This window comes from Trachypithecus francoisi, unplaced genomic scaffold (assembly GCF_009764315.1).
Source record: "Trachypithecus francoisi isolate TF-2019V2 unplaced genomic scaffold, Tfra_2.0 Contig00658, whole genome shotgun sequence".
NCBI lineage: Eukaryota > Metazoa > Chordata > Mammalia > Primates > Cercopithecidae > Trachypithecus > Trachypithecus francoisi.
In genome coordinates, this window is record NW_022680802.1 from 1,821 (window position 1) to 28,740 (window position 26,920).

At 42.2% G+C, this 26,920-nt stretch overlaps 1 protein-coding gene across 2 annotated transcripts; it reads right to left on the bottom strand.

Annotated features, from left to right (window-relative positions):
• Positions 1 to 2,263: 2,263 nt before the first annotated feature.
• Positions 2,264 to 25,758, bottom strand: LOC117087477 (lysozyme-like protein 1). Of its 2 annotated transcripts, none has more exons than XM_033217728.1 (5): positions 25,575 to 25,758; positions 23,094 to 23,257; positions 22,426 to 22,584; positions 4,954 to 5,032; positions 2,264 to 2,498 (listed from the first exon to the last, which is right to left on the bottom strand). In XM_033217728.1, exons 2-5 carry the CDS (start codon positions 23,230 to 23,232, stop codon positions 2,429 to 2,431), a joined length of 447 nt encoding a protein of 148 aa, XP_033073619.1. In that variant the 5' UTR covers positions 23,233 to 23,257; positions 25,575 to 25,758; the 3' UTR covers positions 2,264 to 2,428. The 2 variants fall into 2 exon arrangements, with proteins under 2 accessions (XP_033073619.1, XP_033073610.1); XM_033217719.1 differs by having other exon boundaries at positions 2,307 to 2,498; positions 25,654 to 25,738.
• Positions 25,759 to 26,920: the final 1,162 nt, after the last annotated feature.

A 26,920-nucleotide genomic window follows, 5' to 3' on the forward strand; every position in this document is an offset into this window, starting at 1 on the left:
ATACTTGGTATAAAAGGCATCTAGAGAAAATCGCAGGCCAGACCAGAAAGCATCGAGGAAGAAACAACAGGGAGCAAGTTGGGATACAAAGAGCCAGATGCTGGGGATAGCAGGGGGTGTCCCAAGAATCAGGCAGAGCTGAGTCCCCACAGAAAACATGTCCCCACGTAAGCCAGTTACTAGACCCTAATACCCAACAGACTGCTCAGTGTACCTGGTAACCAGCAGATAATGTGGCCATGAGTAGTAAATGAAAATCTATTTCCAAATATCTTGGAAACTATAAAGGGGAATATGAGTGTTAGTTTTTCTAAAATGTACTTTTGTTGAATAAAGATAACTCAGGCATAGAAGTATTCATTTCCTCTTGAATTTCTGAAGGCATTATTTATGGAAAATTATCTGGGAATATGCATTCTCACCACAAATTATTATTTATAGAAATAAATTAAACATGGGCGAAGAGTAGGATTGCATGCTTAGAAATTTTATGAGTTTTGCAAAAAGATAGGTGAGTCTAATGGTAGCGCCCCGAATGCTCTTTCATCTCGAATTTTGAAGCACTCATTTTTGGAGTCAGTTTTCCAATCAGAGGTATCCAATCTTTTGACTTCCTTGGGCCACATTGGAAGAAGAAGAATTGTCTTAGGCCACACATAAAATACACGAACACTAACAATACCTGATGTGCTAAAAAAAAAAAAAAAATCACAAACAAATCTCATAATGTTTTAAGAAAGTCTACTAATTTGTGTTGGGCCACATTTAAAGCCATCCTTGGCCAGGTTTGAAAAGCTTGATGTAAGTAGAAGTTGGAATAACATGGGGAACTCTCTGGATGTTGGGGAGAAGAGCTGCAATTTTATCTATTTTGTCCTATTAGACTTTCCAGCAGGACTTGGGGTAAAAGTTGCAATTTAAAAATAAATTGTTGCAGCCATAAAAAAGAATACGTTCATGTCCTTTGCAGGGACATGGATGAAGCTGGAAACCATCATGCTCAGCAAACTAACACAATAACAGAAAACCAAACACCTCATGTTCTCACTCATAAGTGGCAGTTGAACAATGAGAACACAGGGACACTGGGAGCAGAACATCACACACTGGGGCCTGTTGGGGGGTTGGGGGAAAGGGGAGGGAGAGCATTAGGACAAATACCTAATGCATGCAGGGCTTTAAAAAATTATTGTAGAGACGGAGTCTTGTTATTGTTGTCCAGGCTTGTCTTGAACTCCTGGCCTCAAGCAATCCTCCTACTTTGGCCTCCCAAATTGTTGGGATTAAAAGCGTGAACCACTGTGCCTCACTGGGAGTCCTATTTATTTATTTTTTCTGGAAAAAAGAGGACGGTTTTCTTTAATGGCAAGATATGTCATGGAAAACTTGGAAAATGCAGAATACAAACTACAGAAAATACAACTAAAAACTTTTATGAGAATTTTAATCATCAAACTGTGAATCTCAGTTGCCCTGTCTCTCCGCATCTCTTGAGTGAGTGTAGACAGAGAAATGGTGTCTAGATGTGTGGGTATGCATGCATACGTGGTCCTTCTGGGGTACTCTTAAGGGGGCTCCGCCCCTCAGGGGCTCCGAGCTCTTAACCTCACCCTTCTGCTTGCATCCTGTTTCTGAGGATGGCCCTGAAGACAAGGGAGTGTTGTTTTCGAATGAGTCTTGTTTCAAATGGCTACAGGAACCAGGACTCCCTACAATGAAGAAGGGAAGTTTGTTTCCCCCAGGGCTAGAGCATTTTGGAGGCAATTTTAAAAGTCTTAACATGATGCCATTATGACATTATTGAAACTGAGTCAGGGCGGGGTGTGGTGGCTCACACCTGTAACCCCAGGACTTTGGGAGGCCAAGGTAGGCAGACCACATTGAGCTCAGGAGTTGGAGACCAGGCTGGGCAACATGGCAAAACCCTGTCTTCAATAAAAAATCCTAAAAATTAGCTGGGTGTGGTGGCACATGCCTGCAATCCCAGCTACTCGGGAGGCTGAGGCACAAGAATCGCTTGAACCTGGGAGGTGGAGGTTGCAGTGGTCTGAGATTGCAGCACTGCACTCCAGCCTGGGGGACAGAGCACAAGACTCTGAAAAAAAGGAAGAAGGAAGGAAGGGAGGGAGGGAGGGAGGAAGGAAGGAAGGAAGGAAGGGAGGGAGGGAGGAAGGAAGGAAGGAAGGAAGGAAGGAAGGAAGGAAGGGGAGAGAGAAAGAAGAGAGAGAGAGAAAGAAGAAAAGGGAACCAAGTCAGAGTGAAAACATTTAGATGAAAATATTTATTTTCTTAAAAATACAGCTTAGTTTGCCCTCTCCAAGTTTGAGAAGAAATATTGGGAGGAAACAGGACAAGATGACAAAGGCATTTGAACATTCACTGCAAATCCTAGGGCGCTGCTGCAAAGCATCCTGGGTCCAGTTCCAGTTTAGGAAACCTCACAGCCTTTTTTCCAGTCGGACAGGTCTCTCCCCTCACAATGTTTCTTCCAGCCTTGCCTGAGGACAAGGAAGCAAGAGCAGCAGAAAGAAGCATGACAATCCAAATCGTCTTAGGTTCAAAGCCTACAGAAATTAACCAAAATCGCCAGCAGAACCTAGGGTTGGGTTTCATTTGCTTCTAAGATCCAAGGACGCTGTCGTTTTGCCTTGTTCAGACTCTTCTCTCTTGGTTTTCTCCTAGCCATTGTTAGCTTCAGCAACAAGCAATCGACTTTTGTAAGGACAGGTCATTTCATTACATACGAACATCTCTGAAAATTCGGGTTCTCTGAGTGGGTGGCCGGCTGGCAATGTTCACCAGAACACAGCAGCAGGTAATGCAAGGACCCAGGCTCAATCCTGGGGACACTTTCTGCTGAGTTACCACGACACAGACCCACTCACTTTCCTCTCGCTGCTGCTCGTTTTCTTTCCCTGCAAAATGTTGCTGTAACCCTCAAAATCTTATCCAAATCTAGAGCAAACTCAAGTTTTTTTCTCTCTCTCTCTCTCAAATTGACTCAATTGACCCTTTCCAAGTCACTTTAGAAAAATACCTTTCTCCATTGTTTGGCATACATTTGTAAGAAAAACAATTGCAAATTGTCTTAACCCAAACCCATTGAAAGGTGACAATGTGCTAGCAGCCCTCACTCCTCCTCGACCTCAGCATCCGCTCTGGCCATGCTTCAGGAGACCTAAAGCCCGCAGCTACAGTGTGGGAGCCCTTCTCTGGGCTGGCTGAGGCCAGAGCTGGCTCCCTCTGCTTGCAGGGAGGTGTAGAAGGAGAGGCGCCGGTGGGAACCCAGGCTGCGCCTGGCACTTGCGGGCCAACGTGATTTCTCGGTGGGCGCAGGGTTGGCGGGCCCCGCACTCGGCCGGCAGGCCTGCACTGGGAGCAGCTGGCCAGCGCTGCTGCGCTGGGCTATGAGAGGCTTAGCACCCCGGCCAGCAGCTGCGGAAGAGGCGCTGTGTCCCCCAGCACTGCCTGCCCACCCGCACCACGCTCTAATTCTTGCAGGTCCTCAGCCGGCTCCCTGCAGGGCAGGGCTCAGGACCTGCAGCCCGCCATGCCTGGCACCCCACCAGCTCCCCTCCCCCCCCCCACCCGCCCCCGCTCCCGCAGTGGGCTCCTGTGCCACCGAGCCTCACCAACAGGCACCGCTCCCTGCTCCTCAACACTCCCCATCCACTGCCCAAGGGCTGAGGATTACAGGCACCCTTTAGGAGGATGGCGGGTAGCTCCACTCCTGGCCCTGCATGGGACGCACCAGGCAAAGCCAGCTGGGTTCCTGAGTCAGGTGGGGATTTGGAGAACTTCTATGTCTAGCTGGAGGATTGTAAATGCACCAATCAGCACTCTGTATCTAGCTAATCTGGTGGAGACTTGGAGAACTTTTATGTCTAGCTCAAGGTTTGTAAATGCACCAATCAGCACTCTGTGTCTAGCTCAAGGTTTGTAAACACACCAATCAGCACCCTGTGTCTAGCTCTAGGTTTGTAAATGCACCAATCAGTGCTCTGCGTCTAGCTAATTCTATTGGAACTTGGAGAACTTTTGTGTCTAACTGAAGGATTGTAAATGCACCAATCAGCACTCTGTGTCTAGTTCAAGGTTTGTAAACACACCAATCAGCACTCTGTCAAAATGGACCAATCAGCCCTCTGTAAAACGGACCAATCAGCGCTTTGTAAAATGAACCAATCAGCCCTCTGTAAAATAGGCCAATCAGCAGGATTGGTTGGGGCGGGGCGGGGCGGGGGGGGGGGGGGGGAGGGGAGGGGGGGGAGGGGAGGGGGGCGGTCAGATAAGGGAATAAAAGCAGGCTGCCAGAGCGGGCAGTGGCAACTCTTTCCTGTACCTTTTAAGTTGTAATAGCGTTGTTGCTTGGCTCTTTGCAGTAAATGCTGCTGCTTACTCTTTGGGTCTGCACTGCCATTATGAGCTGCAATACTCCCCCAAAAGGTCGCAGCTTCATTCCTAAGGCCAGCGAGACCACGAACCCACCAGGAGAAACAACTCTGGACGGGAAAAACAAACAACTCCAGATGCGCTGCTTTAAGAGCCGTGATACTCACTGCAAAGGTCTGCAGCTTCACTCCTGAAGCCAGCGAGACCGCAAACCCACCAGAAGGAAGAAACTCCAAACACATCCCAACATCAGAAGAAACAAACTTCGGACACATCATCTTTTAAGAACTGTAACACTCAACGCGGGGGTCCGCAGCTTCATTCTTGAAGTAAGACTGAGAACCCACCAATTCCAGACACACCATCTCTCCTCTCCGCTTCTGTGTACTACTATGTTCACTGCACACCCGCACACCGATGGAGGAGAATATAAACAAGATCTCCTTCCATTGGTTCCACCACTCTGCAGCGGTGAGTTTGTCAGTTCCACTACAGCTGTGATGAGTACACACACCAGGTTTTGCCCATGATGGCCAAAGTCTCCCAAGGAAAGACCCTTACCAATAGTTCATTCCTTGTGTCTCTTTAACAATTTTCGTGGCACAGATAATCGCATCTGTGAGGTCATCAGTGATCAAGGCTGTAAGAGAGAAGACATCAGGGTTTGGCGAGACTTTGTTGTTGGAGAGGGACCCCAACTCAACTTGACTTCACTTTTCTTAGTCTTTTTGGAATGGGAAGGTTAGAAGAACTGTAATTTTCCCTGCAAAGCCACAGTCTCATTATTGTTAACCTGCTTCATAATGAAAAGAACTGTGTTTGTGTTTTAAGACCATCTTCATCTTGCACTACCTGACGTTTCAGAGGAAGAGCCCAATCCGGAAGGGTTTTTGGAAATGTGTTTAGAGAAGTTGCCATGTGAGAATGTTCTTTATGTCATAAAGAAATAGGCGCAAGCCAGGCGTGGTGGCTCAGACCTGCAATCCCAGCATTTTGGAAGGCTGAGGTAGGAGGATCCCTTGAGGCCAAGAGTTTGAGACCAGTCTGGGCAAGATAGCAAGAACCCATCTCTACCAAAAAAAAAATTAGCCTAGTGTGATGGGACACACCTGTGGTCCCAGCTACTCGGGAGTCTGAGGTGGGAGAATCACTTGAGGCCAGGAGGTCAAAGCTGAAATGAGCTGTGTTTACATCACTGCACTCCAGCCTGGGGAACACAGTGAGACTCTGTCTTACCAAAAAAAAAAAAAAAAAAAAAAAAGACACATAAGACAGGATAGTACAGTGTTTTTTGTATTTGAGTTAGTTTGACATATAAGGTTTCTTTACAGGTAAACATTAAACTTTTGTCTATTGTCATTTTTCAGTTTGTGTCTTAAAAAATTTTTATTCAGAGTGTTTTTCATGTGCAGAAAGTTTTAAGCTTTAAATCAAATACATGAGTTTTTGTCTTTATTACTTTCCCTTTTCTGTTTTCTTTTTGAGACAGAATCTCATTCTGTCACCCAAGTTGGAGTGCAGTGGTATGACCTAAGCTGTTATGCTCACTGCAGCATCAACGTCCTGCCCTCAAGCAATCCTTCCACCTCAGCCTTCAAAGTAGCTGGGAATACAGGTGTGCACCACCATGCCTGACCATTTTTTATTTTTATTTTTGTAGAGACAAGGTTTCACCATGATGCCCAGGCTAGTCTCAAACCCCTGGGTTCAAGCAATCCTCTGGTTTTGACCTCCCAAAGTCCTGGGATTACAGGCATGAGCAACCACACCCGGCCATCTATTATTTTTTCTATTGCTTCAGACATAACAAATCTTTGAATTGAAATGTATTAGTTGATATCCACACTCTTTCCTGTTTGGTTAGAAGCGGCCTCAAGATCCTCAACACAAACGTGACAGAAAAAGGCAAATAAATAAAACATAGTTCAACATTACTTCTACTGCAAGTTGAGTCCTCCATGAGCTGATGCTGAGATGGGTTTGAGATGCCAGAAATTTTCAGCAGTCCACACCTATGAAAGGAATGGGATGGGGGGAAGCAGGATGGGCAGACAGAGATGTCCATTTGTGATGCAGACCCAGCAATTCCTCGGGCAGCCCAGCCATGAGCTCCCGAGTGAGTACTGCCCATCTGAGTGGCCCAAATTGGGCCCACATGCCAGGTCCGCATGCCTCTGCATCACACGTCGCTGGGTGTGGGCCACCCCGGAAGGGATCTTGAGGTGGCACCTGAGGCTGCTCCTGAAGCAGGTGGCAGGTACTGACTGCTCATCACACAACTGCAGCAGAGGCGGCATGTCTTCCCTTAGCAGGGGATCTGGGAGGCCCATCTCCATGACCACCACAACCACCAACCAAGGACAAAAATAAACTACTTGATCTCATTTCTCCTTGTCAATTACACAAAGTTTTTTTTTTTTAGAGAATTGGATAATGCTTGATGTTGACAAGGGCACAGAGAGGCAAGTTCTCTGGATACTTGCTGGTGGGAGTATAATGGATTCAGCTTCTCAGGAAACCAACATAGCAACATGCGTTCAGAGCCTTAAAGAGGTTTTTATCATTTCACCTAATAATTTCTCTCTCCAGATCTATCCTAAAGAAATAGTCTTGAGGCTAGACAAATATTTCTTTACAAAGTGGTTTACTATAGCTTTATTTACAAGAGTTACAATGAAAAAATCTAATTGCCTCATGATGTGATATTCAAATTAATCATAATACCTTCATTTAATAAAATAAAGAGCCATTTGAATGTTTTCCCAGGATATTTAATAATATGGAGAAATGCTCTCAATGCAATGTTAAGTTCCCAATATCATAAAAATATCCATCAAGAGCTGTACTGTCCAATATGGCAGGCATTTAGCAACATGTGATAATTTAAATTAAAATTATAGTTGTTGACAGATGAATGGATAAAAATACGTCTGTATAGAGAGTGGAGTATTATTCAGCCTTGGAAAAGAAGGAAATGCTGACATTTGCAATAACATGGATGAACGGAGGGACATGATGCTAAGTGAAGGAAGTGAGACATAGACAAATACCACATGATTTCATGCATATGCAAAATCTACAAAAGTTGGACTCATAAAAGCAGACAGTAGAACAGTGGCTGGTGAGGAAAATGGGGAGATACTGATGGAAGGGTCCAAACTTTCAGTTATAAGGTGAGGAAGGTCTGCGCATCTAATGTATGCTATGGTTATCATAGTTAATTATACTATACTGCTTACTTGAAATTTGCTGAGAGTAAATCTTAAGTGTTCTCTCTCTCTCTCTCTTACACACACACATGCACACACAGTAACTATGTGAGGTGATGTTAAATTCGACTGTAGTGATCATTTCACAATTTATAAATATATCAAATTATGTTATTTACTTTAAATGATTCAATTTTGATTTGTCAGTTATACCTCAATAAATCTGGAAAAAATGTTTAAAAAAATTGTAATTAATTAACATTAAATACAATTAAAACTGTAATTCCTTATTTGTTCTAGCTACATTTCAGATACTTTATAACCACTCATGGCTAGTGGTTCTCATGTTTGACAGCACAGATGGAAGACATTTTCATCATCATGGAAAGTTCTGTTAGACAGCACTCATTTAGAAAAAAAAGATAGTCATTAGTTCACCAGTATTTTAAGAAAGATTGACTCTTAACTGTGGGTTCACCAATACTTTTATATCTTTACTGCGTATCTTCTAAAAGTTTTTACAATAGAAATGTACTACTTTTATTACCAGAAAAATAATCAAAAATAATGTTAGCATAAAATGTTGCATTTCAATAGAGCATTGTAATTCCAAATTATTCTGTTAACTCAGTTGAAGGTGGAATTTTTCCTTGAGCCTGCTATTTCCTTGAGTTGCTAATTTTTGGCTTTCTCAGTTAGGCTTCACTAGAAGATAAACGTAGTGATAGATTTCTTTTAAGCAAATTTATTCTAAATGTGGCTTAAGTTTTATTTAAAACAAAATTCTATTAACCAGGAGAAAAACTAACAAAATACATCATCTATAAGAGATAGCAATTGAAATAACATATGCAAATTCGCTAGCATTTTGTTTATAGTTCTACAGTGAAAACTAAAGCCATATCAGCTTATAAAAGTCTTTTGCCAGCCAGGTGCAGTGGCTCACGCCTGTAATCCCAGCACTTTGGGAGGCCGAGGAGGGCAGATCATGAGGTCAGGAGATGGAGACCATCCTGGCTAACACTGTGAAACTCCATCTCTACTAAAAATATGAAAAATTAGCTGGGCGTGGTGGTACGTGCCTGTAGTCCCAGCTACTAGGGAGGCTGAGGCAGGAGAATCACTTGAACCTGGGAGCCTAGGTTGCAGTGAGCCGAGATCGAGTCACTGCACTCCAGCCTGGGCAACAGAGTGAGACTCCATCTCAAAAAAACAAACAACAACAAAAAAGTCTTTTGCCTATCTTCTTGAGATATAAATATTTAGAATAATAATAGCTATTACCACTAGCTAATACTTTATTGAAATCTTACTCTATGTCAGGCACATGTTAAATCTCTTCACACAAAATCTCCATCAGTCCTCAGAACAACCATTTCTGTGGGTACCATTTGATCCCTATAAACTGGGGTCACGCACCCAATTATTGAGTCTGTATTCCCATAGAGGGCTTAAATTCTGTTTTCCTCTGATTCCTTCTTCCAACGGAGGCCAGTTAAGCAAAGATTCCTGCTCATAAAACACTATATAGTAATAAAGTTGACAATAAAAATATACTTTTATTTTTTCTAGTAATTATTTACCTATGAGGTTATCCAAACTTAAGCATTTGGTACCTTGATATATGTTCAAATTACTTAGAGACGCTTTATCTCGGGTGCATAAGTGCTTGATAAATGCTGAGACACTGGTTTGTGTTTGGAAGCGGTCTAGCGTATTTCCTGGGAGACGTGAGTTTGGGGCTGTCTCTAGGGGTTGGAGGGATGCAGTGAGGAGGAAGCAGATCACATTCTATTATTCTGGGATTGGAGGTTATCCCAGGCGTGTACAGAAAGAGCACATTTGTACTGGGGGCAGGGCAGTTAGCTTGGCTGGCAATGCCCTGTAAGGATTCCTGAAAGGGTCAGGCCATGCAGGACCAGGAAGCGGACACCGCGGACAGTCGCTTGTCCCCTCCTACGCTGTCAGAGCGTTTTGTTGCACAGTTGGGATGTTTTGAAAGCACTCATTGGACATGACTGAATTTGTTTAGGAAAGTGTGTTGACCAGGTGTGGTGGCTCACACCTGCAATCCCAGCACTTTGGGAGGCTGAGGCAGGCAGATCACTTGAGGTCAGGAGTTTAAGAACAGCCTGGCCAACATGGCAAAACCCTATCTCTACTAAAAATACAAAAATTAGCTGGCCGTGGTGGCACACGCCTGTAATTCCAGCTACTCGGGAGGCTGAGACAGAAGAATTGCTTGAACCTGGGAGACGGAGGTTGCAGTGAGCTGAGATTGCGCCACTGCACTCCAGCCTGGGTGACAGAACGAGACTCTGTCAAAAAAAAAAAGGAAAAACTGAAAACATGTTAGAGAAGGTGGGTGGTGGGAAATCAAGAACGCTACACAGCTCTGAGCTATTTTTACAAGAAATAGCCGCAGAGGGGCAGACATGAGTTAAGATGGCACTTTTCAAATGAGGATTCCTGCCAAGAATTGTTTTGCTCAATTTACTTTAAATAGACAATTCTGTCCAGTCAAACATGAATAAGGAAAGGGTTACATTGAACAGCAAAGAATCGTTTATTCTTCCACATCCAACAGAAAACAGCAACAATCAACACAAAGAGCTTCAGTCCTATTTTCAGTTTTGTTAGTTCTACTTCAAAGTATCTGTGTCTCTCTCGGCATCCTCCTGCCTCCCAAGTGAAATCTAGCAGCCACCACGCCCTCGATGTTCATCTCTTTCCCCGGTAAGGTGACAAAGGCCAATTCAGATACCAGGGTGATGAGAAATAAGATTAATATAAATGCACTAGACTAGATAGAGAGTCAGTAATCATTTTTTTCCTGAAATGCTCTTATTTTAATGAAATCTGTGCTGTCAGGGGAAAATACTGTCATTACATCAAAAATTTTGTACACTGTGTGTACGTATATGTGTAGGTATATGAATGTGTGTGTTTATATATGCTTTATATATATGAATATATAATCGACTTTCTCTCCAAATAGTTTAGGGAAAGTAGGCAGGAATTTTAGGAATATAATTTGGAATGAGAGTGAGGGGATTGTCTAGCTTCAGAAAATGGGCACGGGCTGGGTGCAGTGGCTCACGCTTGTAATCCCAGCGCTTTGGGAGGTCGCGGTGGGTGGATCACTTGAGCCCAGGAGTTCAAGACCAGCCTGGGCAATATGGCAAGACCTTGTCTCTATTAAAAGAAAAGAGGAAGAAGAAGAAAATGAGCATGAAGTGTATCTATACTGTACATGCATATAACGTCACGTACCTTGTAAACATACCCTAATGCTCACTTTTTTTCAGGTTCCCATGATAAATGTCCCTAGTTCTGTAATATGTGGGACAGAATGACATTGTTCTAATAAAAGCCTCTCTGGCCTGAGGCTAAAGGAGGCCTGCCATGGAGGGCGGTTAGTATATAAAACCAACATCTTGCTTTCTATTTTAAGGCTATCCTCAAAAATCCCATGCTCTTCACGATAAGAAAACATATATGAGTGTCCTTTTACCTCTGACCGTGAACCATCCAACACTTTAATTTCTTAGAATCTAAGATTGTCTTGCAGATAGACCCTTGCCCCAGACTTCCTTAGTTGGAATGAAACTGAACAATATTAAATTAGTAATCTGCATTTAAAGTCAAACATGACCATGATGGAGTCACAGATTTCTCTTCCCACTGTAAACAACTAGAAAACTAGATAAAATAAATGAAAAATTGTTTTCAGACATTGGACAACTGGCAATGCAGGATCATGGTCTTTGAGAGAGAGAAAAACACAGTGAACCCTGTGATTGCCATGACTTTCTGCCCAGAGGAGCTCTGCAGACCAGGGAGGTAGAACCAGGCAGGGGATGGCCATCTCAGAGGAGGAGACAGACATCAGACGCCAAGGCAGCTCAGATTTTGTGAAGAATACCTGGGAGGCAGGAGCTACCCAGAAGAAGAGCAGCAGAAATCTGCAAAGGGATTCCACCCAGTCGTTGACTGCAGGCCAAACTGGGTATGCATAGGTAAAATTCCACAGGGCTAGGCAGAGAACTACCCCTGGGAGCGGGACAATTACAGACCTCACTCGGGACTGGAAGACATTTGATTTCTGACTAGCCAAGGGAATAGACCTTGCTGAATTCTCAGCACATTCAAAAGAGACACTGGATGCGTAGTCATGCCTTGGTAGTGGGACTAAACTAGCCCTGCCGTAAAGACTACTCCAGAACTTCACTAACAAAGTTTAAGAACAAGTCTTAAAAGGGTTAAGCCAATCAGAGTAAACTTAACTGGTTGGCAAAAGAAATTCAACACTCCTTAAAAGAAGGCAGTATAATGTAGACACTCAACAATGTTGCATATGAGGCAGGATAGGTAGGCAAGGAAGCAACCATGTCCTCGGGAACGGCAACTGTGGTGATTGTCCAGTCAATACAGTAAGCCTCAGCATTCACACTGTAGGCCAGGTCATTCAAACAAAGCTATCTCCAGAAGGGAATTTCCCCTGTAGGGAACATGCGCATTTTGACTTTACCTGTCCTCATACTGACCCTTTGCTCATTATAATAATAAAAAACACACTCCTGCGTGGAGATTTAAGATGCTAATGACACATGCAACATGTGAGCAACCATGTACAGCTGCTACGCAAATGCACCAAGAGGACCGCCCAGAACATGCTTACTAGCAACACCTCTTTCCACCCGTTTATGAATAATCACGGAAGACTCCCATAAAGGAAGCATCCCTCGCACCAGCCTTTGCTGTCTCATCCTTATGAGCAGCCTGCCCTGAAGTCTCTCTCATGATGTGCTGTCTATTCTGCACCTTTCTTTCTTTTTTATTTTTTTATTATACTTTAAGTTCTAGGGTACATGTGCACAACCTAACTTTCAAAATATTCTTTTTCTTTTTCAATAAATTAGTCTATGCTACATCTTGTGTGTCTCTTGTTGAAATTATTTTAAACTAAGAAGACAAGACTCAAGGACTCATAACAGCCATCAACACATACACTGTGTATGTATTCCATAAAAAATAAGTCCTTGTGCAGAGGCAGGGAAGTGTGACACATACTAGGAGAACGATCAGTCAAGGGCAAGACCCAGAAATGACAGTTGGTTCCATAGCAGATAAGAAATTTAAATCACTTCTTATAAACATGCTTATGTACATCAAAGACTTCAAGAAAACATGAATAAAATGAAATGAAAGACACAAAAGTTTGTCTAACACCAAATGAAAAACACAGTATCTGAAAAGAAACATCTAATCAAGAAGCTTAATAGATTAGCATTAAAAAAAAAAAAAAAAGTAACAGTGAACTTGAAGACATAACAATGGAGGCTATTGAAAATAAAACACAGGGAAGGAAAAAGGCTAAAAACATGAAAAGCCATGGTGATAAAAGGGACAGCATCAGCAATCTAACATATGTGCCATTAGAATCCTTGAAGGAGAAGAGTATTAGAAGAAAGAATGGCTGAGTGTTTTCACATTTAATAAAAATTATAAACTCAGGGATACAAAATGTTAATGAATACCAAGTAAGATAAACACAAATATCACACATCATCGAATTGCTGAAAATGAGTGACAAAAAGAAAATCTTAAAAATTCCTAGAGAAAAAAGACATATTACATACAGGGGACAAAGATAAGAAAATCATTGGTTTCTCATCATACACAAGCCAGAAGGCAAGCCAGAAGACAATGGAATATCTTTAACAATTTGAAGCTGAGCGTGATGACTCACAGCTGTAATCCCAGCACTTTGGGAAGCTGAGGATGAGCCCAGTAGTCTGAGACCAGCCTGGGCAACATGGCAAGACCCCATGTATTAGTCCATTTTCATGCTGCTGATAAAGACCTACCTGACACTGGCCAATTTACAAAAAAAAAGAGGTTTAATGGACTTACAGTTCCACATGGCTGGGGAGGCCTCACAATTGTGGCAGTAGGCAAGGAGGAGCAAGTCACATCTTACATAGATGGCAGCAGGCAAAAAGAGAGCTTGTGCAGGGAAACCCCTGTTTTTAAAACCATCAGATCTTGTGAGACTCATTCACTATCAAGAGAACAGTGCAGGAAAGACCCGCCCCCATAATTCAATCACCTCCCACCAGGTTCCTCCCACAACACATGGGAATTATGGGAGATGAGATTTGGGTGGGGACACAGTCAAACTGTATCACCCATCTCTACAAAAAATAAAATAAAAATCAGCCAGGCATAATGGCATGTTCCTGTGGTCCCAGCTACTCAGGAGGCTAAGGTGGGAGGATTGCTTGAGCCCAGAAAGTCAAGGCTGCAGTGAACTGTGATCATGCTACTGCACTCCAGCCTGGGCAACAGAGCAAGACCCTGTCTCAAAACAGCAACAACCTGAGAGAAGAACTGTCACCCCAGCATTTTACATGTAAAGTAAATGTTCCTCAAAATCAAAATAAAATGGAGATATTTTCAGACAAACAAAAGCAGAGAGAATGCTTGCTAATAGACCTCTAGTCTAAAAAAACCAAAACCAAAACTAAAAAGAAGTTAAAGAAAGTTCTTTCAGCTGAAAGAAAGTGATATCAATTAACTACTTCCCCAAATAATCCACCAAAGGAATGAAGAGTGTTGGAAATAGTAAATATATAATAAATATTATAGAATCTTTTTCATCATTTAAAAATTTATTTAAAGACAGTTGTTTAAAGCAAAGATAGTATAAATGGATTGTGAGGTATATAAATATAGAAGAAAAATGCATGACAACACAGCACAAAGGATGGAATGAATACTGTTAAGGAACTTGTATGTTCTATATGAAGTGGTGTGTTATTTGAAGGTAGAATGTAATAAGATAATGATGCCTATTGGAAATCCTAAAGCAACTACTAAAACCAAAATTGAAGTACAGCTAACAAACCAATGGAGGAAATAAAAGAGAATACTAAAAAATATTTTTTAAAAAATCAAAAGAAGGCCGAAAAAATGGAACCAAGAATAGATGGCATAAACAGAAAATAGAATAGCAAGATGGGATTTAAAACTAACCATATCAATAATCACATTAAACGTAAATGATTTAATCAAGGTTCCACAAAGTATGTCCCACAGGCCAACCTCCTGTTTCTGTAAATAAAGCCGTAATACAGCCAGTCCCATTCATTTACATACTTTCTATGGCTGTGTTCACACTCTGTCATGGTTGAGTAGTTGCAATCAAAACCATACGGCCTGAAAAGCCTAAAATATTTACCATTTGGCCCTTTAGGCAAATATTTGCTGACCTATGGTTTAATCACTCCTACTGAAAAGCAGTAATTACCAGACTGGATATAAAAGCAACACATAACTATATGCTATCTATAAAAAATTCACTTTAAATATAAAGACACAGACGGGTTAAAAGTAAAAGGATGGAAAGAAAGATATTATGCAAAGACTTCCCCAAAGAAAGTGAGAGTGGGCTATATTGCTATCAGATAAAGTAGATTTCTGGATGAGAAATAGTACCAGAGTTAAGGAGAAACATGGACTCCAGTGATAAATGGTCAATTCGCCATGAAGACATAACAGTCCTCAATGATATGTGCCTAATAACAAAGCTTCAAAAATGGACAAGACTGAAAGGAGAAATAGACAAAACTAAAATGATAATTGCAAATTTCAATATGTATCTCTCACTATATGATAGTTCTAGTAAGACCTATCTAATAAGTTCTAAGTAAGAAAATCAGAAAGGAAATGACAGTCATTTATAGAACATCTACCCACCAAATGTAAAATAAACATATTTTTTTCAAATGCACATTCACCATAAGACACATTTGCAGTGCTGTAAAAAGAAGGTTAAAGACATATTAGAGGTTTGAAACCATGTAGACCAGGGATCCTCAACCCCCAAACCATAGATGGATACCAGTCCATTGTCTGTTAGGAACCGAGTTGCACAGCAGGAGGTGAGCGGCAGGCAAGTGAGCTAAGCTTCATCTGTATTTACAGCCACTTACCACTGGTTGCATTACCACCTGAGCTTCACCTCCTGTTGGATCAGTGGTCGCATTAGATTCTCATAGGAGCGCGAACCCTATTGTGAACTTAGCATGTGAGGGATCTAGGTTGCATGGTCCTTATGAGAACCTAATGCCTGATGATCTGCCACTGTCTTTCATCATTCCCAGATGGGACTGTCCAGTTGCAGGAAAATAAGCTTAGGGCTCCCAATGATTGTACATTATGGCGAGTTGTGTAATTAATTCTTACATATTACAACGTAATGATACTAGAAATAAAGTGGACAATAAATGTAATGTGCTTGAATCATCCTGAAACCATCCTCCTCCCTCTGGTTCATGAAAAATTTGTCTTCTGCAAACTGGTCCCTGGTGCCAAAAAGGTTGGGGACTGCTGATATAGACCATATTCTCTGATCGTAATGAGGATTGAGGTGTAACTAGAAATCTATAATAAAAGCTCATCCTGGGATCATCCTTCACAATCAGGCTGGGCATTCCTCTTGCCTTTCTCCCTTATTGAGTCCCTTGTTTCCTGAACCATGTCTTCCTCTTTATTGTTTTAGTTTATCCTTTTGGTGCAGCATGTTTTCCTATAGTTTTGGGAGAGAGGGTGCATGGGAGCTAAGGTGAATATGTCATCTTTGCCCTGACGGATCCACTCTCCACCATTCTCCACCATGCTCTGTGCACTCGGAGGCCGACACACACAGTTGGCATCAATGGATTCCCATGTCCTCTGACTTCTGGAGGAGTTTAAATAAGAGTAGGCATCAGCAGGGAAGGAACAGAAAAAGGACACTGAGGTTGGGATATACATATAGTATCTTCCAGCTTTTTTTCTGTCAGGTCACTCAGTACAAGTCACATCCCTTGAGGGAAGATCTCAGATCCTAGAAGGTTGTCCTCTCCCTGCAGACCCTTTGTACCTCGGTGCTGGTCATAGTTCTCTTTCCAATCCTCATTGGGGAAGGGAGTGATAATAGCCTGTGATTCTAATCCCTTACTTCACTATTGCTGTGTTTTTTCTATGATTTGATCAGATTTTTATAAGTAGAGTCTTTATTAATATTCTCCAATTACTCCATTTCTGTTTGTTCTGTCTTCCAGCCAGGATTCTTTATGATACAGGAGGTAAAAAATTTAACAACTTGGTTCTCTGAAAATGTACTCATTATATGCTGAAAATGTATTGATAATTTGGTAGCACAGAATTTTATATTGGAAATGGTTTTTCCTCAGAATTTTGAAGACTTTTTCCATTTTCTTCTAGCTTCCAGTGTTGTGGTTGAGAAGTCTGATGTCACTCTGATGCTTGATTTTTTTGTATGAACTGTTTTTCAAATGGAAGCCTGTTGCATATTCTGTTTTTCTCTAGTGTTCTGAAATTGCATGAGGATATTCCTAAGTGTGAGTGTACAATAATCAATTGTACAGTAGTTTCTCTTTATCCAAGGGGGATACATTCCAAGACTCCCAGCAGATTTCTGAAATGATGAATGGTACCAAATTCTATATATACTATGTTTTTTAAGTCAGATAACTGAGACAGCTACTAAGTAACTAATGGGCACATAGTGTGTACAGTGTGGATATGCTGGACAAAGAAATAATTTATATCCAGTATGAGACAAAGCAGAATGGTGCAAGATTTCATCACACTATTCAGAATGGTATGCAATTTAAAAATTGTGAATTATTTTTGGAATTTTCCATTTAATGCTTTTGAGTATTATGAGTATAATACCATGAGTAACTGAAACTATGGAAAACAAAACTACAGACAAGGGGTGACTGCTCTATTGGTCATGTGATGAACCTTACAAATTGAAATCACATGCTCTTTAGTTCTGGAAATGTTTTTTAAAGGTTGTGTCCTATATATTGTTTCTCTTCTCTCCTGGTAAAACATATTTTTTATATCCATTTATTTTATCATTCTTATTCATCCTATTTCCCTCTAACCTCTTTTTTTCATTCTGCTTTTAGAGAGATTTCTTCAATTTTTTTTTTTTTTTTTTTTTTGGGACAGAGTCTCGCTCTATCGCCCAGGCTGGAGTGCAGTGGCTGGATCTCAGCTCACTGCAAGCTCCGCCTCCCGGTTTACACCATTCTCCTGCCTCAGCCTCCCGAGTAGCTGGGACTACAGGCACCCGCCACCTCGCCCGGCTAGTTTTTTTTTTGTATTTTTTAGTAGAGACGGGGTTTCACGGTGTTAGCCAGGATGGTCTCGATCTCCTGACCTCGTGATCCACCCATCTCAGCCTCCCAAAATGCTGGGATTACAGGCTTGAGCCACCGTGCCCGGCCCTCTTCAATGTTATCTTCTTACTACTTTATTGAGTTTTCCATTTCTGTCATCATATTGTTAATTTCCAAAGGCTCTTTATTCGGTTCTCTGAATGTTTCCTTTTTCTTTTCTTTTTTTTTTTTTTTCAAAAAAGGCATCTTGCTTTGTTTCATCCAAGCATCCTCTCTTATCTATCTGAAGATATTAATGATAGTTTTCTGAATTTGAAGTTTCATTTCCTTGCATAAACTCTGCTTTCAAAAAGTTTTATGTGTTTGGTTTTTGCCTCATTTTTTTTTCATATCACTGCCACTTCTCTGAAGTCTGGTGATCCTTGGCTCTCTGCAACTATTTAAGAGAGGGGCACTAAAAGCTGGCAGAGCCCTTTGCTCAGAGGTAGGGATTTTCAGCTGTGGATCTCACTGTAGGGAGGTTTGACCAGTTTTGTTCACTGGAGAGTCCCACTCAGAATCATTAGTTATTTCCTTTCAATTTGGCCAGATCCCTAGAAGAAAATCTTCTCATCTAGAGAGTGTGGCCTGGCTGCCATCACTGTGGGGTCTGAGTGGAGAAGGTGGTTGAAACTATAGAAACTATAACTTAATCTCCCGTGTCTGTGGTCTGGAGCTCTCACCCTCAAAGATTGTTGAGGTCTCTCAGTTGAGAGGTTTTCTACTTTACTCATCTAGAGGAAAACATCCCAGTATTCTGGCAGGGTGAGTGAGGGGCAGTCAGTAGGTGAATGCCTCAGGAAGGGACTGGATGTTTTAACTACTCCTTAAGAGAACTTTAAATGTATCTTCTTGTTTGTAATCTGTCTTCATTCCAACTTCCAGAAGTAGCTAATGCTACTGATTTCAGAGCTGTTTGTTATTGTTGTTGTTGGTTCTATGTTTGCTTCTCAGCTTTCTCACTGCTGGTTTAGGATTCAGATTTCTTTAATCACTAAGTTAGTCACCACTTGCCTCCTGCTTTCCAGCTTCTAAGTGTTTTAGTATTGTTTCCTCTTCCATTTATCTTGTATATGTGGATTTGTCTTTTTATCTTATTGATTCTCAAATCACTTTAGTATTAATTTAGTAGGACACCAAGAGGTAAGAGAGGGGTATTGGGTTTCTGTTGCTGCCCTAAAAATTACCACAAACTTAGTGGCTTAAACACTGCAAAATTTCCCTACAGTTCCGATGGCTGGAAGAGTGCCAGGGGATTCACAGGGCTGAAGTCACGGTGCTGACAAGTCTGTTTTCCTTTCTGGAGACTATGTGGGAAGATCCATTTCCTTGCTCACTTGAGTTTTGGCAGAGTTCAGTTCCTTGTGGGTGTCAGACTGAGATCCCTGTTGCTTGCAGATTGTCACCTGAGGGCCATTCCCAGCTTCTAGGGACCACTCATACCCCTTGACTCATGGCCCTTTACTCCATCTTCACAGCCAGCAATGATGGGTTGAGTCCCTCTCACACTTTGAATCTCTCCTCCTTCTTCTGTCATTGGAGCGCTCTCTGACCACAGCTGGGCAAGATTCTCTGCTTTTAAAGACTCATGAGATTAGATTGGCTCCACCCACATTTTCCAGGATAATCTCCCCTGCCTGAGCTCAGATCCTTCCTCACATCTGCAAAGTTCCTTTTGCCTTGTAAGGTAACAGAGTGAGAGATTTCAGAGATTAGAGAGTGGACATTTGGAAGTTGGAGGCTCAGCCCACCATGAGAGGTAAATGCACACATTTAATCCTCATATTTAACTGAAAGACTCCATTGGTGAGCTATTAGGGAATGCTAATAAGATTGACTGGGACAAGGAAGGGTTCAAAAGTCATGCCTATGGGAAAGTGAATATACTGAATGTTTTAGCTCAGAAGATAAGAAACCAGAGATGAGAGTTACTTACAAATCATTTGCATACAGTTAATAAGTTTTTTTGTGTAACATAAAGCAAACTTGTTTTGAATAAACCCAGAAGGAAAAACTAGCATTGATATAGAAGGCTAGAAGAAGATAGATTTTGGCCTAACAAAGGAATGTTCTAAATTAAGGGCTGACCAACAATTGGGAGATCTATCTCAGGAGGTAGTGATCATTCTTTATCAATGTTAGGGTAGGGACACTATACTAGGTGAGTTCACATATTATTCAGTCGTGCAAACATTCAAACCCATATACTGATTATCTTGTACAATAGTTCCCCCTTGTCTGCAGTTTCAGTTTCCAAGTCTTCATTTACACTCAGCAGTGGTTGGTTATTTTTATTAATATAACATATTTTGAGAGTGAGAGAGAAGGTGCTTACCTACTTTTATTACAGTGCATTGTTATAATTATCCCATTATTATTGATTGTCGATAACATCTTACTGTGCCTAATTTATAACTTACACTTTGTCATTGGTATCTATGTACAGGAAAAATCATAGTATGTACAGGGTTAGGTATTATCTGCAGTTTCAGGCATCGACTGAGGGTCTTGGGAGGTATCCCCCTTCAATAAGGGGGAGACTCCTGGATGTGGCACAGAGAAGTTAAAGCAGTTTATTTTCTGCTCTGAAAGAATTTGCAATAGAATATTTTATGACTCTCTCACTTCACTCTTATTCCTCATTCTCTCCTTTTATTCAATAAACATTTATTGAGCTCTTGCAACGGCCAGGCACCATTCTAGGCATTGAGGATACATCAGCAAATGAAACAGAACTCTCTGCCCTCAAGGAACTTACACTCTAGAGGGAGCACAGAGAAGATGCCTTTGACTGAGCTCTGCCCTCTGCCTATTCAGCATCTCTTGCATCAGTCTTCTCCATGTCACCAATCATGACCATCATTCAGTCTTTTTGTGGCACTTAGCTCAACAACTGCAGTGACACTTAAATGGTCTCTGCTTTAATCCATCCCACACCCTGCTTGCAGACTGATGTTGCTGAAGCAATGCTTAGTTAACTGGCCTCTCTTGGTTTCCTGTTGCAGGCAGAAATCAGTGAAAGCCTCTTAGATTGGGTTTTTCACACTCAGGTGGTCGTTAGCCTCTCCACCTGCCTTTCCTGGGATTCCTCTTCATGTCACTTTGTTACAGAAAAAACAAGCCTCGCCCTACTCTCTGTTCATGCCCCACACCTTCCCACAGGCACCTCTTTGCTTTTGCTGTTCCCCTGACCTGGGATAACTTTTCTCTATCTCTACCCAAATCTTCCCTGTCTTCTGAGTCTCAGGTCAAGTATCACTGTGTTTACAGAATTTTCTATAATTTTCTTTTTTTCTTTTACTTTTTGTATTTTGAGAATGAGCCTTGTTCTGTCACCCAGGCTGGAGTGCAATGGCGCAATCTCGGCTCACTGCAACCTCCACCTCCTGAGTTCAAGCAATTCTCCTGCTTCAGTGTCCCAAGTAGCTGGGATTACAGGCACCCACCACCATGCCCGGCTAATTTCTGTATTATTTAGTAGAGATGGGGTTTCACCATGTTGGTCAGGCTGGTCTTGAACTCCTGATCTCAGGTGATCCACCTGCCTCGGCCTCCCAAAGTGCCGGGATTACAGGGATGAGCCACCGTGCCCAGTTCCATGGTTTTCTTAATACCATCGCTCTCCTCTGAAGCCCATGGCACTCAGTGCACTCCTCCTTACATGATATAACTTCATGTAGCACATATTCTCTTTTCTTGTCATGTCACATGAAAGTTTGGTAAAGCAGAATTCATGTCTGATGTATTTTGTTATCCTCAATGCTGTGCTCATATGTATTTCTGGAATGACTAAAGTAGAAGACGTGAAAGTAAATTCTAGTTTAATTTCTAATGTTTAAGACATGCGGCTAGCTAAATATAGTATCCCACACCTATAACTCTAGCACTCTGAGAGGCCGAGGCAGGAGAATCTCCTTAGGCCAAGAGTTCAAGACCAGCCCAGGTGGGACCCCATAAAGAGACTCTGTAGCCAGACTCTGTCTCTACAAAAAAAATTACAAAATAGCTGGGTGTGTGCCTGTAGTTCTAGCTACCCGGGGGAGTGAGGATTGCTTGGGGCCTGGAGGTCAAGACTGCAATGAGCTATGATCACATCACTGCATTCCAGCCTAGGCAACAGAGTGAGACACTGTCAAAAGAAAAAAAAAAAAAAGAAAGAAAAGAAAAGGAAAAAGAGAAGAAAGAAACGTGAAGTGTATTCAACTTATTCTGCACGAAGGAGTACAAACGGCATCCTCTGAGTGAATTGCTTATGGAAAGCAGCTGGCAGGCAGCTTCCTTTTTCTTACTGAAGACATCAAATATCTCTAGTATGAAAGGGCAGTGGGGTTGTTTGTCCATCCCCCTGCTATAGTGGAAGGCTTCATAAAACTGTCCTACAAGGAATAAGTCATCTTTGGACAAATCAGCGGCAGGATCCTGAGTGTCACCTTGGAAACTATTGCATAATTTACCAATCTGGAACAGACCTATTTGCAAGCCTGAATTCCAAATTTTAGTTAAAGCAAAACGTGGTTGGTGATCCCACTGTCGTCTTTCTCGCCTGGTCCCCGGGATGGCATCGCTGAAAGTCAGAGCCTCACCAGAGCAGGCGACGTGGCAGTGGTTGTTCTCCTGCAGCTTTCCATGTCTGCACCACGTGAAGCTGTTGATCTGGAAGATGCCGTAGTCGATGCTGCCGTCATCCAGGACCCTCTGGGCCGTGGTGTTGTAGCCGCTCTCGTAATACGCCATGCAGATCCCTGGAGGGGCAAAGCCAGAAATGTCAGCAAAGGAAGTGCATTGTTCGCTCTAAGCCTGGTCTGAGGTGAGTTTCCTTATCCCTGTTACCTGACTGTTTCCTCCCAATAAACCTTGAGGTGGGGCGGGGTGGGCATGCAACCAGAGGGCACATGAGGAGCACATCTGGGACTAGGATGGCGCACCTGAAGCTGCACACCCAGTCAGCGGCTGAGCCTAATCTAGAACAAAAGTCAGGTCTCCCCACTCCCCACAATGCCAGCAGAGGTGGCGTTATTTTCCCCTTCCCTGGCTGGTGTCATAAGGACAGGACTCCAGGAATAAGGAAATGAGGGGCTGGGGAGGAAGGAGAGGAGACCCAGAGAGCCACAGTTAGGCCAGCAGCCACCCCTGGGTGCAGTGAGGGCGGAGCATGGTTAGCTGGGAAGACACAGCAGGGAGTGTGGCCAGGATCTTCAGCATCTCAGGGGAGAGGTCAAGGACAGAGAGAGAAGGAAAGAAAGAATCTCACAGTTTCCAAGGCTGAAGCCCCCGTAGTTGTCCAGGCCAGCCCTCGAGAATATTTTTGCCAGTTTGCAACGAGTGTAGATTTTGGACTCAGCGCCTGTGACCAGGCAGCCAATGAGGGTCAGAATACCCGCAGCCTTCATCCTCAAAGTCTGCTGGAGACAGAACCTGCCAAAGAGCGGAGACCGAGTCAGAAGATCTTGATTCGGAAACTTTGAAATCCAGCGGCGGTGACTGCGCACGGCCCTGCCTAGATGCTGCCTGTCACTTTGGTCATTCGGAGCCACCATCAGGCAAAACCGGCCACTCTACAGTCCAGGGAAGGAAAGCGACTGAAGGCTGTTTCCTTAGTGCTTTTCCATACAGTAACTTTCAAGTCAATGCTGTGTTCTCAGGGTTAAGCAAGTGAAAAAATTAACCCTTCAGGTGAAACCCACAGGGGGCATTTTCAGGATTTCTATTTTAATTCTATGAATAAAGAATAGAATACAAGGGTGAAACATTCCCTATACTGCTGACCCTTGAACAACATAGGTTTGAACTGCGTGGATCCATTTATACCTGAATTTTCTTCTGCCTCTGCCACCCTTGAGACAGCAAGACCAACCCCTCCTCTTCCTCCACCTCAGTCTGCTCAGTGTGAAGACAACCAGGATGAAGGCCTTTACGATGATCCACTTCCACAACAAATAGTGAATATAATATAATAGTAAATATTTACTGTTAGCAAATAGCTAATATTTACAAATAATATATCTTCTCTTCCTTATGATTTGCTTAATAACATTTTCTTTTCTCTAGCTTACTTTATTGTAAGAATCCAGTATAGACATAGAACATACAAAATATATGTGGATTGGCCGTTCATGTTATCAATAAAGCTTCCCGTCAGCAGTAAGTTATTAGTCGTTAAGCTTCTGGGGAGTCAAAAGTTAAGTGCGAGATTTTCAACTGAGCAGGGGTTGGCACCCCTGGCCCCTGCATTTGTTCAAGGATCAACTGGATGTGTAGAAACAGACACCCCATTTCAGCCAGAGATGAAAGACATGTGGGCCTGTAGGGACAACTTTAAGATTCATTGTTTGGGGGTTTATTGAAGGGTGAAGATTAAGCACTTAATCTTTCATTTTCTTTTCTTGATGCAATTCAAAATGTGGGAGCGTTGCTTCCAAAGTATCAGTGTTTTATCTTAGATGGCAAATGCATTGCTTTGCTAGGCTTCACCCGCCAGTGCTCTGGGGGGCCTCCTAAAAGTCTGGCGCCTGACTGGGGAGCAAGAGGGATGGAGGACAATGCCTCACGAAAGGAGGAAAGCACCTGGGGGAGCAGAGGGGCAATAAAGAGGCCCCCAGGGAAGCATTTGAAATGGGAGTAGGATCAAGAGTGCTGTCTCCTGCTGCCTACTGATTTTCCACAATATCCTCCTCTCTTAAAAGAATGTCTTCCCCAAATACAGCAGCCTTGCTGGGATGGGGTGAAGTGAAATTTCTGACACCTGCTCGGGATCCTGAACTTGATGTTCCTACATATGTTCATCCCGTGTCATTTTCTGCACTTGCCTAGAAACTTCTCCAGTCATTAGTTTCTCTCCCTGGGGCTGGATTGCTGCATTGAAAGGCTAGGCCCAAAACAGGGCTAAGTAGTCATCAGCAAGGCCACCGCACCAAGTAACAAGCAGGGCTTTAAGGTAACTAAGCCATAAGGTAAGGAACTGCATTGCATGAGGGGTATGTACATTACAAACATAAATAGCAAGGGTGGGCAAACCAGGCCTGCTTTTGTATGTCAACTTTGATTGAAACATAACTACACCCATTTGGTAATATATTATTGGTGGCTGATTTCCTGCTGCAGCGGCAGAGTTGAGTAGCTGTATTAGAGGTTGTATGGACCACAAAGCCTAACATATTATTATCTGGTCCTTTTCAGAGAAAACATGCCAGTCTGTGGTGTACAGCATGGTGTTAAGCTGTGAGGGACAGACAAACGAAGTTTAAGATGCAGAGCTAAGGCCAGGCATGGCGGCTGATACCTGTAATCTAAGCACTTTGGGAGGCTGAGGCAGGCAGATTGCTTGAAACCAGGAGTTTGAGACCAGCCTGGCCAACAAAGGTAGACTCTGTCCCTACAAAATATACAAAAATTAGCCAGGCATGGTAGTGTGCGCCTGTGGTCCTAGCTACTGTGAGGTGAAAGGATCACTTGAGGCTGGGAGGTTGAGGCTATAATGAACCATGATTGTGACACTGCACTCCAGCCTGGGCAGCAGAATGAGAGACTCTGTCTAAAAAAAAAAAAAAATGATGCAGAGCATGCAAATAAAGTTGGTTTCCATCGCCTACCTTAGAATTTTACTGATTTCAAACAAGTCAAAAGAAAACCTGCAGCATTTATAACCCCAAGCATCATGTTCCACATCCTTCAAGAACCTGCCATTGCTGTTTCTCAGGGACAGGTGGCTTCATAAGAGTAATTCAGGTCTTACTGAAAAGGCAGATTCCCGGTGCCTGCCCCAGAGGCCAGTTTCTCAGGTGAGCCTGCGGAAGAAACACTGCTCCACTTACTCAGTCGGTGACTGGCAGCTCAGGTGAGCGTCCTGTATCCCCTGAAGCCATGTCTGATTCTCACAAGGCGCAAGTAATCCTTTCCTAGCTCCAGAACTATTCTTTAGAATGTCAGAGAAAGAAAAATTCTTAATCCTTTGTTTCTCACCACCTAGAGATGCTAGAATTCTACTTCTTGGGACTAAAAGCTATATCATCCTGCATGCTTGTGTTCTGAGGCAAGTGATAACTGTGTTCTGGGGCTTAATACCTCTTGTTTTTTCTCTTTTCCTCTCAACAACCCTCCTCACTACACAACTTGGCCAGGGCCTCCTGTACAAGTGAGAGCTGTTCTCTAAGGCAACAGTCTGCAAACTTTATCACAAATTCCATTAATAAAGTTAAGCATGTATCCTCTTTAGATATATATTAAATTATAAATCACACTTCTGTACCTCTGTACTAATATGCTACATAAATTATCAACATACACAAAACTAAAATCTGAAAATGAATGAGAGAGGTGAAATTAACATTAAAAATTTATTAACAGCACATTTCTTTGCTATAGTTATATTGTTCATTAATAAGATATTTTCAAAAGAGGGCCACAAAATAAATTAAAAATTTTTAATGTATAATCAACATGATTTAATTTTTTTTTAAAAATTGGTTTAATATTTTGTGAATCAATAACTAAAGAGCTGGTTTCAAGGCCCATTTATTTCTGTGTTCAGATTTAATGACACATTTGAAATGAATTCTCATTGGAATATGTAGATCTAAGTATAAGTTTATTGTTAGTTGCACCTAGTGAATCATTATATTTTATTAAATTCTATCTACAAATAATGCAAAGGTTTTGTTGAAATCTAGTTTTAAACTTATATAGTATTACACTGTGTAGATATAACATATTTAGCCAATTCCATATTGATTCACACTTAATAGTATTTTTTCTTCTATGATAAACATACTGCAATTAGTAATCTTATACATTTGTCATTTGTACATTTGCAAGAATATCTGTAGGATACATTCTTGAAAATTGAATTGCTGGGTTAAGGACTGTAATTTTGTAATTTTGCTAGATGTTGCCAAATTGCCTTCCACATGGGCTTGTATGAGGAAGATGGCTAGCATACTGTGTTACCAAAGGTTCAGATATTTGCCAATATTAGGGATGAAACATAATTTTGTCAGCATAGTTTCAATTTTAGTTTCCCTTATTTCAAGCTGTCTGAGCATCTTTTCTTGTCTTTAGAAGCAATTTGTGGACTTTTCTCTC

What these genes read in the sequence shown, in the direction of transcription:
- LOC117087477 (XM_033217728.1), bottom strand. Translation starts at nt 23,232, where the DNA reads ATGAAGGCTGCGGGTATTCTGACCCTCATTGGCTGCCTGGTCACAGGC. An exon ending in GGGCTTCAGCCTTGGAAACT is followed by an intron (nt 22,585 to 23,093) that starts GTGAGATTCTTT and finishes TTGCCCCTCCAG; the next exon opens with GGATCTGCATGGCGTATTAC. An exon ending in ACACAAGGAATGAACTATTG is followed by an intron (nt 2,499 to 4,953) that starts GTAAGGGTCTTT and finishes CCTTGTCCTCAG; the next exon opens with GCAAGGCTGGAAGAAACATT.